The sequence below is a fragment of the Dermacentor andersoni genome, chromosome 7, assembly GCF_023375885.2.
Source record: "Dermacentor andersoni chromosome 7, qqDerAnde1_hic_scaffold, whole genome shotgun sequence".
Taxonomy (NCBI): domain Eukaryota; kingdom Metazoa; phylum Arthropoda; class Arachnida; order Ixodida; family Ixodidae; genus Dermacentor; species Dermacentor andersoni.
In genome coordinates, this window is record NC_092820.1 from 160,700,942 (window position 1) to 160,720,597 (window position 19,656).

At 47.3% G+C, this 19,656-nt stretch overlaps 1 protein-coding gene across 1 annotated transcript in view; it reads right to left on the minus strand.

The window, feature by feature from the left end:
- Positions 1–5,216: 5,216 nt before the first annotated feature.
- Positions 5,217–19,656, minus strand: part of LOC126533182 (kelch-like protein 10) — a 34,019-nt gene continuing 19,579 nt past the window's right edge. Inside the window, exons 9-12 of the mRNA XM_050180450.3 lie at positions 15,871–16,055; positions 11,051–11,170; positions 6,988–7,113; positions 5,217–5,408 (exon numbers count right to left, since the gene is read on the minus strand). Coding sequence (XP_050036407.2) covers positions 5,395–5,408; positions 6,988–7,113; positions 11,051–11,170; positions 15,871–16,055 — 445 coding nt within the window. The 3' untranslated portion in view covers positions 5,217–5,394. The remainder of the gene's footprint in view (positions 5,409–6,987; positions 7,114–11,050; positions 11,171–15,870; positions 16,056–19,656) is intronic.

Genomic DNA, 19,656 nt, shown 5'->3' on the forward strand with positions numbered 1-19,656 from the left:
GTCAGACCAGTCATGTGTAAACATAAGTTTAATGGAGGGACACGGCAGCGTAATCTCATTGTCTTTATGGACCACCACTGGATTTTCCCCGGAAATTTTAGGCGCGCAGTTCCCGACCATCTTGTCTTTATCGTTGCTGCTGCTGTTATTGCTACTGCAGCCTGATAATCGAGAGAAGTGGTCTCAATTCCAAGGTTTTGTGGCTACACTCCTACGAAAACGGTGGCGTAAGGTACTGAGCAAAATCTAGCAACCACCTGTCACGAAGCTGAAGAAAATTCTAGTAGGGGCACTTGATAACGTCTCTGGTAGTTACACTGCTAACCAAAGGAGATATTGCCGCTCCGCGGCATATCCGCAATATCCACTGATTGAAGCCGCTCTGCGCAGCTCCCACCTCAAGACACAAGAGTGGGCAACCCAGCGGGTCCGAGAGACGGCGACGAGACAAGGCCTCGAACTCTCCTCATGGGAGACCTGAGCCCGCGTCGTTAAACTTTGCCGAATTTTCTATAAGGTTGTTTCCACCCACCCATGTGCATATGCGATCAGTGCAAGTGGTCAGGTTTACAAACCATAGGTAGTTATTAATGGCACCGCGGCATAGTTGCATTTGCTACACAATTAAGTAACGGGGCCTTTTTTGTTTACATTCGGTGGCCTATAGCAGCTTTCATTGCCATTAAATAATTCGGTCACTTCTGTTCGAAGATTGTATTGTAAATACGTTGGAGAAAAAAAGAAAACAAGACACTGAAGGACCACATTGTTTAGTGATAAGACCAGCAAATAAGGCACGTAAGGGACGCGAAAGGAAAAACAAAGACGAATCGGAACAACGAACACCACAACAACAATACAACCTTCGGGATATATACGCGACACGTCTCTAAGACCAACCTTGTGTATATATGCAGCCATAACTATGGAAAGGCACAGGTCCAGCCAGTGCGCAATTATGCGTTTGGATAAATGAATATGTAGTTATGAACCTATATTTGTATAACGTACATTTTGCACATATGTGCGACACAACTTAGCACGTAACTATTAATCGATTAGTAGAAACTATAGTTTATCAAAGCATCGCATTAAGACTATCACTACTGAGCATATAGTACAATACAGGTGACGGGGTTGTATTGACTCTTACTAACTGATCTGTTAAACCTACTAACTGCTTAATAAAGGCAGCACTTATACTGTAAGTCTCAATTCTGAATTATTGAAACTACTAACCAGCTAGTAAAGTGGTAGTAATTACAGGTAAATTTTACTGACCACACCTGTTACTACTCTTCTGCTACCTTTCTTTAAAGAACGCACGTGTTTTTCGGAACACCGTCCCCGCTATGCCCTTTAGGACATCTGTTATCAGACTCGAAACTCAAAGAAAGGTCGTAGTGCAATCCGCCCTACAGGCCGACTGGAACAGCTTGGCGACGGTTGTTGGCAGAGGTTATGCTCAAGTTCCGGCATGATGCAGAACTGCCAACGTTTTCTTAATTACTACTTTGTTCGTGTTACGTTGAGGCTCTCGAATTATGCAAGTGACAGATGCACATGCTGGAGAGCGCGCGAAATAGCACTAACACGTGCTACTCAGCGTTTTCTGTTTTTCTTTCTCCTTTGTTTTCTTCTTTTTTCTTTAAGTGTTCACTTTTCGAAACAAGAGTCACTAGATTTTAAGTATGTCTTTTAAATGCCGCAAGCCTCGTCAAAATTGGTGCAGTGGTTGCCGAGAAAAACGAATTCTCCTTCTACATGTATTTAGATAGGAGCACCCGAACTAAAACTTCCTCATAAGAGAGGCTGCTATCAAAGCACATGGGAAAAAGAGAAAACGTTATTCTAGACAATCACTGCAACAAATCTGATGAAGTTTGTTGCGTTTAAATGAAAAAGTTGAAATATAGTGACTGATGGAAGATATGTTTTGATTTAGGCCGTCGCTATCTTTAATAAAAATTGTTGAAAATTGGAAACATTCAGAAAACAAAACTATACAGTTTACAAGGGTAGCTCAGCAATGAAACTGATATCACAATTCTATTAATTACCTCTAATAGCACATTTAAAGCGGACAGAATTGATATTATTATGCATGTCTTTTCAATGCACCTCTAATACGCGAGTAGGACTTTTGCAAAACCCTTGTAAGCATTGTAAGAAATTCACGTAAGATTTCAATCAACAAATTAAATTTTTCCGGATTGGTTCATTTAACGGATGCAATTTACAGAACTAATTGCGTAAATTGAGAGATGCTGCACCAGATATCAAACTTAAGGCATACACTACCATTGTTAGACCAAATTTAGAGTATGCTTGTATAATTTGGGACCGTCATCAACAATACATAATAGATAAATTAGAGCGCGCTCAGCGAATGGCGGTTGGGTTTACTTTTTCTGGTTACGACAAAACGCACTCGGTAACCTCCATGCTGGTCAGGGCTGGTTTCACTACGTTGGCTGTGCGCAGGAAAGTCGCACGCCTTAAGTTTTTATATCAACTCTATAACAATAAGCTGAACCTGAATTGCAGTTTGTATTTGGAGCCTCCTGGAAGCCTCCAGAGATTTCGCCTCGGGCTCGATATCGCGGAAAGCGGCAGCCGTCCTCGGCAGTGAGGGAGCCACGGGTCATCACATCCTTAAATGGTTTCCAGCCCACATGGGGGCCGACGTGCACCCCGACTTTCCCAACGCCAACGAGCTGGCACACGGACGCGCGCGAGGACTCACGCACCGCGGCGATCGTGGCGAGCGAAGTGGCGGGGAGGGAGGGGAGCACCGAGACCCGCTGCTCACTTTCAACGAAATAACAACGCATTATCAGCTGTCGAGGAGGACCTTCCCGCTCCCCCACGCTAAACTTACTAGACCACAGTCATCTATATTCAGAATGCTGCAAACAAGGTCGTTCCCCTCGAGAGGCAGAATGAGCCTTTATTCACCGGACGTAGAGCCGCAATGTCCGGATTGCGGCGAATCGTACTGCTCGCTATCGCACATGCTTTGGCAATGCTCCGCGTTAAGCGGCACCGTGTTCAGCAAAGAAGAAGACTGAATGGACGCCCTGCGAAGCGACGACCACCAGACCCAGCTCCGGGCCGTCCAGAGGGCTCACGAAAGGGCGGAGGCTCACGGGCTTCCCGTCCCAACGTGGGTGCGGCCCGCGACCCCTGCCGACCACTAAACCAAGAGTGGGTGGGAAGGGGTTCCTCAGGACCCAATAAAGTTCTTTCCTCCTCCTCCTCCTGGAAGGGTTTCACCACGAGCTAATCACAATTACGCTATAATGCCTTTTGTGCCAAGAGTTGATGTCTTTAAGCACTCTTTCATTGTCAAGACAATTGTTGATTGGAATAACTTGAATTCTTGTGTTTCCGAGCAATAACATGGTTGACCATTTTGAAGACAACTTGACTGCGTTCCTTGCGTGAACTTTGTGCTCTGTATTCCCACCCTGTAACAGCCCGGCAGGGCTCACAGTATTGGAAATAAATAAAATAAATAAACTATGATAGCTGCTCTTGATGCACAGTTACGGATTCATAAAGTTCACGCTTCTATACATTCAAACTTACCTATGTTCGGCAATATTTGTAAAAAATATTCAGGCCCTAAATCAATATTCCGCTTGCAGCAGTCACTAACAATTTAACATTATCTCTGAAATTCAACAAAGTTCGTTAAAATCGGCCCAGGAGTTAGCTCAGAAAAGCCTTCCTGCTTTTCGCATGTATTTGCATATAGGCGGCATCGGAGTTGGGTCCGATCTGAAGCTTAGCATTATAGCATAGCATTACAAGCAGACTGCACACAATTTGTAGGTATCCGTCTAACGAAATGTGTGGGCCGATCCCGGAGGCAATCGAGCTCAGCAAAAAGAAACGCGGGCCGATCCCGAAGGCAGTACGTGCTATATGGCCGCTCAGTCAAAACGCACAAGGTTGCGCGTTTTGATGGAAGCAGCTTGCGACAGTGCTATCTATGACACTGCAGCGTTTCAAAGCGCTACCTGTCACGAGCGAACGATGCGAGAAACTTGCATATGCGACGCGCGGGTCAGACGTTTCCGAGAGCGACGGGAGCGATGTGCGCGTGTGGCAGTGGCCCGCCCGAGCCGAACAGACGACTCGGGCCACTGCGCATGCGCGGCCGGGCGTTTGACTACTGGAACTTGTATGCGCTACTTGTATGTGCTTATTATGTTTTTCTTTACTGTCATTCAATTGCGCACCACGAATTTTTATCTGAAGGACTAACTGTCAATTCAGCCTTCTGCTTAGTGGTCCTGAAGCGTGTAAACGTCATATGCGCCGTGTGTGACCGAATTTGTTGAAACAAGGGTGCCAGATTCGACACCACGATAATATATACCCCCGCGTGCTTTGTATTGATAGTGCTTGCAATTGGCACGCAATTACATCGCTGTCTGAAACACCCTCCATATGTTCGATGGATTAAGCGCCTTTAAAGACATGTGCTTCAGGAGGCACTTCGAAACATCGCTGCTGAAGCGCTTAACAGAAGAGTTCCAATGATGCTTCTAGCAATGGAAGAAAAGGTACAACCACGTAAAAGGTACTCACGTTAGACATAACAATGTCTAACGTGAGTATTCTGCAGGTGAACACGTTGATTCATCCAAAAGGTTCTGAAATTATTTTTTTAATGCATCGCGCAATCTTTTGCGATGGGCCTCGTATGTGGAATCTATATAGCTGAATTCGCGATATCTTCCACTCGTCATACATGGCCCGTCATACAAAAGTGCATCGTTGTCCTTCGTCTACGACTCGTCACACAAAAGTGCATCATTATGTTTGGTCTATGACTCGTCATACAAAAGTGCACCGTTGTATTTGGTCTATGACTCGTCATAAAAAAGTGCATCGCTATCTTTGGTCTATGACTCGTCATACAAAAGTGCATCGTTGTCTTTAGGCTACCCGCTTTGTCTATATATGCTGCTTGCTGTTTGTGACGCGCCCAGTGATGCCACCGAGAGCACAAGAAACGCAGTGAGATGCCGTGTCGTCTGCTAGCGCGACATTTCATTTTTTGGCAAGTCTCGTCACCTGGAACAAGGCAAATTAACTATTTAAACGCGAGAAGAACCTTTGCGACAATTCAATCCTGCAATAGGTGGTTAATTGGGTAGTCTGTGACCATTAAATCTAAGGGAAGGGACGACGCAGTGCACACATAACACGTCGGCTTGTAGTTGACACAGGGCAACACGGATTACGTTGGTGAGAAGACAGAGCAATGAAGGAAGAAAATAAAGCATATAAATATCATGAAGCAAAATGCTTTCTTTTTGAATCGGGAGACCGAACGGGTGGCCGCAGATACGTCGCACCGGTGAGCGTGACGTGGCTGGTTCATATCCATGACTCTAGATAGAGAAATGAGAGAAGAAACGAAGAGTTGGAAATATTATGAAACAGACAAGACAGACATAGAACAGGTCAGATAGGCATAGGAAACTCACTGAACCGGACAGACAGACACACGGAACAGACTCATCAAGACAAAGAGACATACGAAACAGACTCAACAGGACAGAAAGACATACGGAACAGACATGCAAAACAGACTGAACACGACAGAAATGCATGCAAAACAGACTGAACACGACAGACATGCATACAAAACAGATAGAACACGACAGACATGCATGCAAAAATCCTGAATAGTACAGGACAGACATGCATGCAAAAAGCCTGAATAGTACAGGACAGACATGCATACAGAACAGAACAGAGACAGAACACAGACAGACAGACAGACAGACAGACAGACAGACAGACAGACAGACAGACTGACCGACCTTCCGGGATGCTAAAAAAAGCTGACAACGGCAGCAGATTCAGCAGCTGCAGATTCAGTCCGCAAGTGAAAGTGACGCGACCGATAAGCTGCAACGGATCACTACGATAAGCAGCTCGTCTCCAGCGCACTTGTGCGCAAGCCGATTCGGCTGCACTGAGACACAAACTGTGTTCGCCTGCGGACTGATTCAGCGAATCGCGCTGTCGTGTCATATCACGCTTTATAAGGGGGAAGGAAGAAGCGAATTCCCTGCTCATACAAGCGCCCATTCATGTGGAAAAAACTTATTTTACCATAAGCAGAAACAAGCCTCCCGAAAAACAAATTAAATGATCGGGTTTTACGTGCCAGAACCATATGATGAGATTGTGCGGCACGCCGTATAGTGGGGGACTCCGGATTAATTTGACCACCTGCGGTTATTTAATGTGCGCCCAATGCACGGCACACGTGCAGCAGCGTGCTGATTTTTGAGTCCTGAATCGGGGTCGCGTCACAGTGTTTGAAGCGCACGCGAACCATCGAATGTTACTGGTTGATACCGCAAAGCTGTATTTCGTCGTTGCTGGTGATACAGCAATTTTTTGGCACGCTTTGCGGTCAATTATCGCGGGAATGGGAAATAAATTGTAGCCCTAGCGCTATGGCATTATGGGGGGAGGAGGCTGATTAACACCGCTATATATATATATATATATATATATATATATATATATATATATATATATATATATATATATATATATATAAAGAAGGAAGAGAGTACGACGTACGTTGAATAAGCACAGTATATTGCACTGACGTTTCACCTGGTGGACCAGCCTTTGTCAATGTCACTGACACTTTGTCACTGTAAAACGCGGTGCATACTTGGAGCATTAAAACGAAAAAAAAACACTTTACGAAAGCTTCGATTCACATGCAGATTCCCGTATGTGTGTTGGATAAGGATTATTTTTTATTCCAGAGCATTTTCGTCACGCCAACGTGACGACAGGTAACACATAATAGCGTGAACCAGTAATTTTTTCTGAGCCGCAATCCTCTGATTAGCCGTTCACGTTCCTAAATGTTACTGCCAATGGCACATTGAGCATAATTTGGATGATGATGATTATGCTCACGATGCTAATGACACCTACCAGCGTTGCCTACATCGCGAACGACGCAAGCGGCGGCTGCGCTGCAGCTCATGCTGAGCTCGGGAGCCGAGTGCCAGGTCCGGGCTTCGATGTCGTATCGCTCCACCGTTTTTACGGTCCCATATCCTGTGAACAGATAAAGAAGAGTGATGTTACCAGAGACCCGCCGAAGCAAAAAAAAAAAAGAAAGAGGATGCGATCCTTAAGCTTAATATGTGAAAATTTTCTTAACACTTAATATGACACCGAATTGAGGGGGCTGTTGAGAAACGAGGCTTGTCGGCAAACACTGCAAACAATGCGCTCCACCAAATTTCGAGCGACGCGCTGAAATGAACGGATCCAATCGATCAAGCAATCATCGATCAATCACTCCCTCCCTCAATCAATTAATCGTGTCAGTCACTTGGGAATGAGAACCAGGAGAGTGGCTTGTCCAGCGTCCGATGCTAATCCTTGCGTGAGTGACTCCAAGTTGAACCTAAAAACTACACGGTTGAAACAGTGGCGAGCCCTCGTTTTAACCCAACAGCACTTAATAACTGGAAAGGTGTGCTGTGTCCGCCGGTCCATTGCTACCTATAAACAGTTCACAACACCATAACCACTGGCGCTGCCATATTTGGTCACGTGACAGCGCCCGCCATTGAGCGCCGTCTGATCGGAGTTTGCTCGCTTGATCACAATGGTGACGGCGGCCGCAGGCAGCCGCTATCTAGACCACCACGGTGAACAGTGAAGTAGTAGATGACACAATACTGGCCAAAGCTGCAGAGGCAGTTTTACTAATGTTACTATGTCTTTCACGTGTCTGTTCTGCCTGCAATGGTATCTTATCGTGAGCAAGCGCACATACCGGCTGTAGGCGACGAATGTAGCCCTGTGTTTGCCTTTACCCTTGGTTATTCAGACTTTACAACGGCAGATTTGTAAGGCTTTTACGGCCGTGCGCCTGCTGTCGTCCTTAACTGCATATATGCGGAACAACGTCGTTCGAGCGCAGGTCCATCCTCGGAGAATGCATGTTTCCGACCTGCTCGCGCGACCACGCGATGGTTCGTTCTGGCCGCGTCATTCTTGTGCCCTGAGCGTTGATCGGATAACTTGGAAATTATTTTTCGATTACTTACAGCGCAGACGAAAAGGTGTCGGCGTACGCGTGGACAAAAAAAATGTTTGCGAGTGACCGAGAGCGGTCGCTCGCCTGCGCTGTCCGATTCCTGGCGCGTAAATAAAACTCGCGGTGCCTGTTATTGCACGTTTGACACCGCTGCTATATAGAAAGTAAAGTCGCTCGAGTATGTCAGTCGCACATATAAGAAACATTCGACAGTTGGCTATAGTTTGTTAAATATACGAGAGTGCGAGCGCAAAAAGAAATAAGAAATTAAAAAAATAGTACTAGATGAGAGGACCAGTCTGGAACAGGTACACAAACACTTGCATCCGATGTCCGGTGTTTGTGCACGTGCTCCGGTCTGACCGTTTTGTTGTTCTTGCGCATGAACTCTAGCATGTCAGTCGCGCTCGCGTGGGGAGGACGTAGCGCTGACTCGCACGCTCATCGAAGTTCCATCATTCCGCGATATTTTATGTCAGCGGTGGCGGTAACGCTGTGTCGTTGCTGCAGGCAATGTTCGCCTGTAAGTCACTTCCGGCAGTCGGTTGCCGGTTATAGCCGGTAACTGGCGATCCAGCGCTGGCTGTTGAGCTTGTTGTGTCCACCTTGCGGAAAAGGTGTGCACGTCGAACGGTCGTACCCACCGGTACTCCTTGATGCAGCTGAGGCGGATGGAGTTGTCACACACAGTCTCATCCCACGCCTTCAAGTCTCGATCTGTCGCAGATTCTTGCAGTTCGAGACAGAGCACGCCTTCCCTCTCATTTTAAACAGTGCTGTAAAATGTAAAGTACTATATAAAGTACTATATAAACTGCACTAAACGATCGCCAGCCCCTCGGTGGAACGTTGCAGAAGCGACCGGCGACAGCTGATGCCTGCTTGCTTCCGATTCAGAAGGCGTTCAATGGCGGCGCTTCTGTGGCGGCCCCTGGTGCACGGTGAACATACTGCTCGTCGTAAAATGTCTGTACGCAGTCCTACAGGAATTAATCCTGTGAAGTCACCGTATACGTCACTTTGTTATTCTATTTATACGTTCCATTGCGCTGCTGGAGATGTGCGAGTAGAGATAAAGCGCAGTTTTATCTCGGTACAAGAATGTGGCAGCCTCGATGACGTCAGTGCCTGCTGCCTATAATTCTGTAGGCATCGTTGGGCCGTCGTCGTCAGACCACCACCATGTACTCAGCCGGAAACCACCCTTCGAGTGCTTACTATCTACTGAAAGCCTTCATCACAAGCATGGTTTCCCTTCCGGATGCGTGCACAGGTCACGGCTGATGAAGGTGTCAACGGTGCAGAAAAAAAATCTATGGGCACTTTGCTGAGCTAAACTGCGGTAGGCGGAAGCCTATCTATGACCGCCTCTGTTGTTGTTGTTTGAACTGTTTTGCGAACGGACGCCGCCGTGGCAGCGGGCATGGGATGCAATCACAGCCATACGGCTGCAAGGTTTGTCGCCGATGTGCGCGCACAACCACGCGCATGTCCGCGCTCTCCCACGCGCCCACTCGCACAGCGCTACTGGCATGGCTCCTCCTCTCCTTGCTCCCCTCGCCAGTGATCACCGCTTTCCTACGTCCACCACGGATTGCGCCTGGACACTCATGAGCCACTAAGGGCTTACGCTTTAATATTCATCTCCACCAACGCAGAGACTGCAGGGACTCGCTCTCTCACTACGGTGCCAAAACGCACGAGATTGACTGGGAAACGTGTCTCAACGATTTAACGTGTCGGTTGATCCGAGCGTAAAATAAGTATTCTAGGGTTTCACGTGCTAAAACCACGATCGGATTATATATGACCCACGCCCTAGCGGGCCACTCCGAATATACTTTAACCACCTGAAGTTCGTTAACGTGCATCTAAGTACACGAGTTCTTTTTTTTTTTCTGTAATTCACCCCCTGATCGAAATTCCCCCGCCGAAACTGGGATCAAACCGCGACACCATGCTCAACAAAGTATTGCCACTTTCATCCTTCCCCCTTTGCAAAGACGTCACTTCGCGCATTCGGGCGTTATGCGACGAAGTGTCGTTGCCTCCTTCGTTGTCATTTTGTCATTCCTCGTGTCATCGTTGTAGATGGCTCAATTAGTGTGCCGACTGTAGCAGTCTAAAACGAATGTGGGTGCGTTGCGCGGGAATTATAGGAGTAATTAGTAGTCGCAGTTAATTAACTTCACTTCGCCAAAACATAAAATTGCGAACTCTAATCCAGTTGCAAGTGTCTCTCTCTCTCTCTCTCTCTCTCTCTCTCTCTCTCATTTTTTGTAGCAGTCAACGAGTCAGAAGAGAGCGCTGTAGTCGAGAGTTCGCGCACTCACAAGCGAGTTGCCACGTTCAAATCATACCCATGCGACTTTGCTTGTTTATTGTAAATGTATAACAACGGTTCTCGTTGCCATGCCAACGTAGGCGGTTAAGACACGCACAGAGGCTTCCCTGGCACAAGCCCTCACGCTGCAGAAAAAGCCAGCTGTCGAGGAGGAAAGGTATACGCAAGCGCACACATTTCTCGAAGTGCATCAGCAGTGATGTATCGCGTAAAAAATGTACCAACCGGCAATCACATACTAATTCTGGCAAGGCGCCTCATTGCTTGCGTTTTTCATTGCGTCATGTCCTTACTGATTTAATTATTTCAAACGCAACATAAACTGTATTGCAGAAGGAAGTGGATAAGAATATGAAAAACAAGAACAACGAAACGCATCGAAGCGACGTTGCAAGTCACACATAGCACGGCGGTGCGCATTGACATTGCTAATGTGTTTGTTCCGTTTTTACAGGACATCCTAAGGACCATTTAACGCTCACATTGGAGGCACTCCTTCGCAGTATCTGAAGCGGTCTTTTGAAATATTTTCAAAAAAGGAAGAAATGTCTGGCAACGCTGGACACGATGTCAAGCAGATATATACAGGCTGGTCTTACCGCTATATCCTCCAATGGTGTATATCTGGCCTTCGAGAACGACTGCGGCAAAGTTCCTCTTCGGTAGGGGCATGTCGGGGAGATCGGTGAAGCGAGCTCTCCTAACGTCGATCATCACCACTGGAAAACAGAGAAGTCGCACAGGCGAGCCTTTATTGAAATCGAAGTGCAAACGGACATACAATCATGCTATATAGAGTGTTGAGAGCTTCCGCTTACGCAGCTTAAAGACACAGACAATCACGCAGGTCCCGTGCACCCTGAGATGGCGTCACAGCTAAGCTCGAAGCAGCAACCGTCGCGCGACAAGATGCCGTTGGAAGCAGCTGCGCCGTGCTTGTGATGCCCTCGCTACCCAACTTCGCGTCGGAGCATCACTACAGACTTGCTCCAGTAGGATCGCGACATATTACACTACCTTTGCTGCTCTCAGCACAAAGTGGGAGACAAAGGCATCTCCATCCGAGTTTTAAAAAAATAGCTTGGGCTCCTATCCACCTGTGAAGGTGGTTGGACAGCGAAGCTGTAGACGACACCTAGAACGATTACCCATTGTGACGTGGCTTGAAATTATTCACATGACGACATTCACACGCATTTTACCTAATTATTAGCCAAAGACATTTCAACGGCCTGCGACTTGACTTGCGCGCCATACTTCGTCAACCTACAAAGAGTGGACCAGAGACGAGCGAAATGCACCTAACCTGGAACCACAGCAGATCACACGCGGAACAACTAAATCCAAGTTGTGCGTCGAAAATTTTCTTCTTAAATTTAGAGCTTGCAACCTTGACGCGATTGATTGCATTGTATACCTTCGCCGCTCGGCCGCGTCTTCGGCTTCAATACATTCATCATGATCGTGCCACGCTTGGCACTTGCGCCGAGCGTCCTGGAAGCGATGTTCATCCGTGGCGCGAGCACGATGCTGCTTCTCATATTATACCGTCTCTGTTCTCTTCGCCGCTCCTCGTATGCATGCTGCTCTTCGGGAGTCCTCACTATACGTGGCGTTCCCATGACAATGCAACACAAATGCAATGCCTCACTAGGCGTGCCCTCTTTACACATAAGTAATGTAGCGACGTCACGTCCTGCGCTACAAACTGTGCGGTCATAAACCTGCACTTTAGTTTATATTTTATATGGGTACTGATGTCACGCCTCCTGTTAGAAGCGGATGTCCTTATCAATCATTCCGTGCTTTCCATTGTTAACGACCGCCTTATATCATCAATCACGTTAACACGAGACGTGTTTTATGGTTTTCTTTATCGAAACAACCTACGCGGTGTGCACTGTATGCGTGATTCGAAAGAATTTGCATACTTTTCGCTTCACTTTTACCCTACGATTGCATCACCTCCGGGATCGGCCCACGTAAGCGGTTATTCAGCTTAGCAGTAAAAAAATTACGATGCCGCGTAACTGGTGTGTCACCACCTGGCACATACAGTTTACCTCATTAATAGCACTCAGAAGCGCTGCACAGCATAATCTGCGCAGGCTTACTCGTGAACGTGCTAAAGGCTTGAAGTTGTTCTCAAAGATTGCACAGTAATGACGGAATAAGTGCTGCGCAATGAGGTCGTTAGCGCACGAGATGCGCCCGAGCGAGCGCTCCGTTTGCTGTCAGCATCCTGTCTGCACAGCTACAATACACACATGCACACAAGAAAAAAATCATAAGTTCTAAAATCACCAGGCTGGCATGCTCAGCTCGCGATTTCCTTTACTCTTGTGGTAACAGCCGAGGTGTCGACATTTTTTCAACAAGTCAGCCGGGAGGCCTTCATACAATCTCGAACAGCCCAAAAGAGGGGACGAAGTGGACACAGTGCTGCAGTGTAGATTTCGTTCCATCTTTGGCGCTGTTTCAACATGCACCAGCCAGCCCACTTCAGCGCACTGCAAACACGCGATGAATTGCGTCACCTTTTTGCTGTTTGGCGCCGCGTTATCGAAACAGCGCCCTGTATGGCACAATCATTGCTACGAAAGGTGGCTTTCGGGTGAATGGCTTCCACTTCTCACGCCATTCAGAGTAACTGGGCAAAGCGAACGACACAATTTAGTCCATCCTTCTATAGTCGTAACGACAGCGCGGTACGCAGCAAGCATTCGGTATCATTCGTCGAGTCCCATTCGAACTTTGCACACGGTAGAATGCAGAAAGCGCGTTCAGGCGCATCGACAACACCACGCCCAGCCAGCTGCTGCACTGCTAGCCGAGCCCTCCCCACCTTGACAACCGGTGGCACCACCGCGCGGCAGCGGTTGGCAGCGTGCTAAGCTCTCATAGCGTGACGGAGTAGCTTCGAGACCAGTGAAAATGTATTAAAGGGCTATGATCAAACCCACCCTACAAACACAATAACCCTCGTATTTTCGACATTATTAGTAAAGCTGTACTCTTTCGCGACGATAAGAATAAAGGCCAAATATACCCGTACGCTTGCCGGCGCGCGAAAGTTGGCGCCTGCGCGCCTTGCGTTTGCCTAGCCTCTCGAGGAATGGCGGTTTGAACCTTCGAGAGAAGAGCCCACTTGGCTCACTATTTTCGCCTTGGTAGACCTCGTTTAGCAATTTTGTGCGGCAGCACCGATATCTGTCTGGGGACGATATCCATGCTAGCGCCTTGCACCATTCACGCATGCGTAGGGGCGCGATCGCAAGCTTTCGCGTGCAGGCAAGCGTATACGTGTAGTTTGGCCGTAAGTGTGCTTATACTTGCCCCCCCCCCCCAAAAAAAAAAATTCAAATAATAAAGCCTAAAGCAGTACGAGGCCTAGAAAAGTGAGAGTCACCCACTGTACATCTTAAAGCGGCCCTGAACCACCCCTCGGGCTTGGTGAAACAGCACAGTCCGCGTGTATCATATGCTGCGTTGAACATCTAAGCCAAATTTTTCTGTCGTACGTGCTGCGCGGAGCTCGCAAGCAGCGGATCGCGAAGTCACCTTTGTCTCAAACGCTCTCTTTCCAAAAGGATGCCTTGTCCTCACTCTCTTCTAGACGCACTATATCGCCATTACCTTAGAATGCTGCTATGGGGAACCAGCGCTTTCAAGAGTTGCGCAGGAGTCGCGTGTTTTCACGACTCCTGCAGCGCCGCCCTGGCGGTCAGAACGTGCACAATGCAGCCGCTTCCGCGGACGAAAATTGCTACTGGTAGTGGCGTCGTGGCGTTGCGTGCGCTGAAAGTCGAAGGAAAACAAAAGGACGCCGATGACACTGTTGCTCATACAAGCGCCACAACTACGTCGGGATGAGGAAGGATGTATCCTTCTGCGTCTCTCCATCTAAACCCTACGAACAAGAACGGAGGCGGCGTTGGATCCAAGCAGTCAGGCGAGCGGAGTAAGTTCCCGTCTTGTCGCCCTGTCAAGCGGTGTCGGGCTGGTTTCTAGATCGAATTTAACGTGTGTGCCTGGTTTATTCGATAGTGAACACGGTCAGCCGTGGCAGCCAGTACCAAACAGCAGAATCTGCAGTCGTCATTTCGTCGGAAATAAAATTAGCAATAGCATGCACCATTCGGCATATATGTACCAACCATTTTTCCTTCGCAGTACCACCGCCAAGCCCCTTCCAATGCCACCGCACCAAGCGAACGATACGAAAGGTAAATATTATCCAATCATTGCCAAGAATTATGTGGGAGGGAAGCTGCCTTGTAATACGAGTTGTGTGCGCATACTGCCAGCACACGCGTGACTAAGCCGCCTATGTGTTTTTAAACATGCGCATGCGGATGAGGACTCGGCGCTGAGATGCATCCGGTAAGATTATGTAATTAGTGCTAAATGTAGCCAGGGTTGTTACGGATCAAGCAGCGGAACACTCAAACCTTGCTTGCGCGAGTCAGCTGATGCGATAAAGCTTTCTTCTCCATTAACTGCTGTGGCGAAGTAACATCAGAATTTTTTATGTCTAGCCGGAGAAGTATGGAATGTCTTCGGGCCAACTAATAGTTCCGAAACCATAGCGCAGCACGACCGGCGCTATAGCTGCTAGATTTGCGAGGCAGGCTGCCACACAAGCATGTCAACGGCACACGGCGCAACCGTTAAAGAAACACACGTGCTCGCCGTGACACACTGTGAGAAATATATAAAGCTTAAAAAGCTTCTTTCGTCATTTCCTCACTTGATGGCGCTAGCTTCCTTACGAAAACTGTCCACTTGAAGAGGCGCGAAAACGGAAACATACGAACTATGAGACGGCCGCGGACGTGTCGTCTGGTCGAGCGGCTGGAATATGCCGCGTTTCGTCGCCAGGGCGGCGTGCAACGCACTCTTTTCGACGCGCCGCCTATCCAGCGCTGGTTCCCCATTGGCCGATAGCTGACGTCATGAGCTGCGGTCGGCTAGATGGCGTAGATACCGCGGCCGCCGCAGGGTACCGCCACGAGTCCACTGGCTAAGCGCACTGCGGCTCGCTGAGGACAACCGCGCTTCGCTTACGCTTAGCGGGCCGCAGGCACCAAAGGCGAAAGTCATTGCGTCTACGGTAACATTGAAAGCGAAATTTGAAGGCGGAGCGTTGTGGGCAAGCTCCACTGCGCTGTTAGCTTCGCACTGCAAGGCACTGAAGAAGGAACGGGAGCACAGCGGAGGCCGCGTTTGAGTGCCGATAACTCCGCTTCTGCTTAATGCATTGAAGTACTTTTTGCGGCAAAGCATTTATGAAATAGCCTATATACACTTCAAATGCCTTTCTCCGCTTCGATAAAAAGTGGTTCAGAGCCCCTTAATTATTACTCACACTACCTCGCGACATCACGTTTAGAGTGTTGACTAGCGAATAGAGGCGTACTGGAGGAGAGTTGCGCCAAGCCGCCGTTAGTGCTTCCGCCGATGATGTATATAATGTCCTTGTGGGCGACCGCCTTGAGGCCGCTACGCGGCGAGGACATTGTGAGCACTCGGGTCCAGGCGTCGGTCGAGGGGTCGTAACACTCCACGGAGTCGAGATAGTGCATGCCACAGTAGCCGCCCACACTGCGCCAGAGAATCATCGTAATCGTCATCAGCACAGTTGGGTACGCTGTAGGGACGCAGTCCACTTAATTATTGGAGTATCAAGTTGGTCCTGTCCTGCGTGCACTATATATACGCAAGAAATCTGCCGAAGGAACCTCAGTGCGTGATACAAGTTTAGAACACTGAAATAAAATAAAGACAATTAAATCAAACGAAGACGCAACGTTGACGTGAAGAGTCCGCTTCAGTTTAAATGCCTGTTCTGTCGCCTTTCGCGCTGCCCTATCTTCCAACCATGCCCTCAAAGTCTTCACGAGATGTCTACATCTCGACGCTGCAAGTAAATAAATAAAATCGAATTTCCATTACCCTGACTGTCGTTGAAACTCAAAACCTCGGGCCCGGTAATGAGATTCCCATTGGTATCTAGATGGATATTGTATCGCTTGACCCGAGCCGGTCCAATTGTTTCTGAGCCATTTGCACTCGCTGCGCATAAATCTTCTTCACTTCAAAATTTCCTTCTAATTTATCTCTCTCTAAACACCATGGTGACTTAACAGGGTAGGTCCCTGACTTTTGAATCATTATAAAACATTTTTTCTTGTAGTTTGTTTCTTGCCTAACAGAGTAGGGTCCTACCTTTTAAACCATCCCGAAACATTTTTACAGCAAAGCAGTTAAGGGCTGCATTCCCGACTATCGTGTCCGCGTGTAGAAAAAGAAACCCCGAAGATAGTGCAATGCCGGGCCGACCCGCAGCGAAGGTCCAATTCGCCATTAAGGCGCCCACATGCACAGCTTCGCTGTCACCCTTCTTCACAGAGTGGGAGGGCACCGAGTTTTTTCTTGTGATGTTTTTCCTTGGCTGTACGATTTCGCACTACAGCCGGCTTCCTTACAATTGTGCCCAACCCCGAAATACTGTTCCTGTATGCCCGGCTTAAACACGCCTTTCTATACTACTGACCCCGACGCTACCTTGATACCGATACTGGCTAGCTTCCCGGTCGTATTTATCAAGTCCAGCTGCCTAACTACCTATAGCCAAGCACATGCTTTCCCGTGTATTCCTTGGAGGTTTTTCGGAACAGATTTTGCTCGTAACCTTCCGAGCTTCGAAGGATGTCTACCTGTACTACTTGGTTTGAAGATTTTCCGAGCGCATCTAGTCGGTCGCTTTCCGAAATTCCTCCAAGTAATAATTCAGTACTGACTGCACTTCGAGCACGAGGTTTTAATCACAGCAGCCAGTTAGCAACGTAAGCCAGGAGACCATTGCTCCTCTCCCTTGACCTCTGGTTCAATTTGTCGTGTCCCCGTAGAACTCGACAGAATATTTTACGATGACGACGACGACGACGACGACGACGACGACGACGATGACGACGACGATGATGATGATTTTGCATCCCTTTCAAAATAGGCGAGAGGGGGCGGGGGGGGGGGGGTCGACCGTCACCAGGCCTGCTTGAGCTGTATGTAGTCAGGTAACTTGTACATGCTTATCAGTCTATAGCATTCTGCCTATCTCTTTTCAATTGCTCAAAACTCCTATATCTTTTTTGTACAGCTACTGTGCCGGTAACGGATCCGGTGCTATGAATCTTTTCCTTGGCCCACTTTTTTTTGCGCCAATATTCTTGAAAGGGTCTTGCTTATCTCGACTGCTAATCGGTTAAAGCTTCCATCCGCGTTGTATCCCAGGGCTTCCTGTCCTCGGCTGTCACTTTCGTACAACGACACTTCACGCGATGGTAATACAGGAGCTTTACCCAAGAAGCTGACGTCGGCATAGTGTGCAACTATACTTCACAGACAATCACACAAATCTTTTTAAAACCACATAAAGCCAACAGACAATGAAGCCAAGAAAAGCGTCGGGGAAATTAACCGCAGTTGAAAGTGAAATGTAGAACATAACAAATAAAAGGGGAAATTAAGGTGCACGAAAAGATAAGATGTCGCCGGTGGAAACCGAACCCACAACCTCCGCATTACGCGTGCATTTCACTACCAATCGCGCTACGACGACGGCTATCAACTCGCCCACTAACCAGAGCAAATTTCCCCCGATGCTTCCCTTGGCTTCATCAGCGATTGGTCATTATCTATTGATCATGATTAACAAAATCAAACCCCTCGGTTCGCTTTATATATTTTTATAGTGCCACAGTATACACGCGGCGGAAACGACAAGAACAGCGCCTTCATGAAGACCTAGGATTTGGAGACAGTAATGAGAGCGTAAATATTGGAGTGGCGAGCATAATAAACGCCCGATTACACTATCCCTCCGCCATGTACGAATTGTTATTCAACGTTACTCTTTAAGTTCTCTACTTATATGCCACCAACATTTTAAACACCTCTTTTGTAAGTAAAGACAAAACCAATAAGAAGTGTTACATCCCCATCGGATGGCGTAAACATGTGCATGTTACAGACAAAAAGAAGCGGAACACTATACTTGCTTAAGAACCCAAGTAGTATATGCTGGGTTGTTGCGTGTATGGCGTCATGTTCACGTTATTAAGGCCAATTAACGCAATTACTATACCTATCGTCATCATTTTGAGTTTGAGTTCGAGCTTATTTTCGGCACAGTCATATTACATTGCGGTGACACGCGCACATGGAACAAAAAACTGTGCTGTCGAAGGCGGAGAAAAAAATCTGTGGTTTGGAACGCAGCTAGGCTGATCCCACATCCCAGAAAAACAAGGCGGCAAAGTGTCAGCATCCAAAATGTGTTACATGTTATAAAATATAATACATGTTACAATATGTTCACAGTATGTTCACAGTTCACATGTTAATACATGTTCACAGTATGGAATAACGAACAAGCAAAACGGGCCGAATATTCAAAAGAAGAATAAGTATATAAATATATGGCAGCGTAAAATTTATCCATTGCAGATTTGAAAGCAAGCTACAAGAACCGTACAAGAAATACAAAATATTCAACCGAACGTTTTGCTGGTATTAGCTAACACAGAAGAATGTATTTTCAACATGCTATCAAAACAGCATATTCAACCTGTCATTTCGCCAAATAAGGGGTAATTGCTCGGATGTAACATTAAATTCATTAAGTTTGTGCTGAAGTGCGTTTTTGACATTTGGAAACATCGGAATGTTCCAGTACTCACTGTGCCTAGTGGATCGGGACGAGGCGTTTCACTCTAGGCGTGCCATACGGCTAAGATTTTTGTTTCTTTTGTTAACTTCAACCTCATGAGGAATTATCAAAAGGTATTCATACATACGATCAAATCAGTTTAAATTTCTTAGATTAGATTATGGGATTTTACCTGCCAAAAACACTTTCTGATTACGAGGCACGCCGTAGTGGGGGACTCCGGAAACTTGGACCACCTGGGGTTCTTTAACGTGCACCTAAATCATGGGGGTTTTCGCATTTCGCCCCCATCGAAATCTGGCCGCCGTGCCCGGGATTCAATCCCGTGACCTCATGCTTAGCAGCCCAACACCGTAGCCAATAAACAACTCCGGCTTGTGTTTAAATTTCTTAAAGAAAGGCGAAGTATAAGCATTGAATTCGACGTTTGCAGTAGAGCGAAATGCATTCTTTTGAAGCACGAGTAATTTTTGT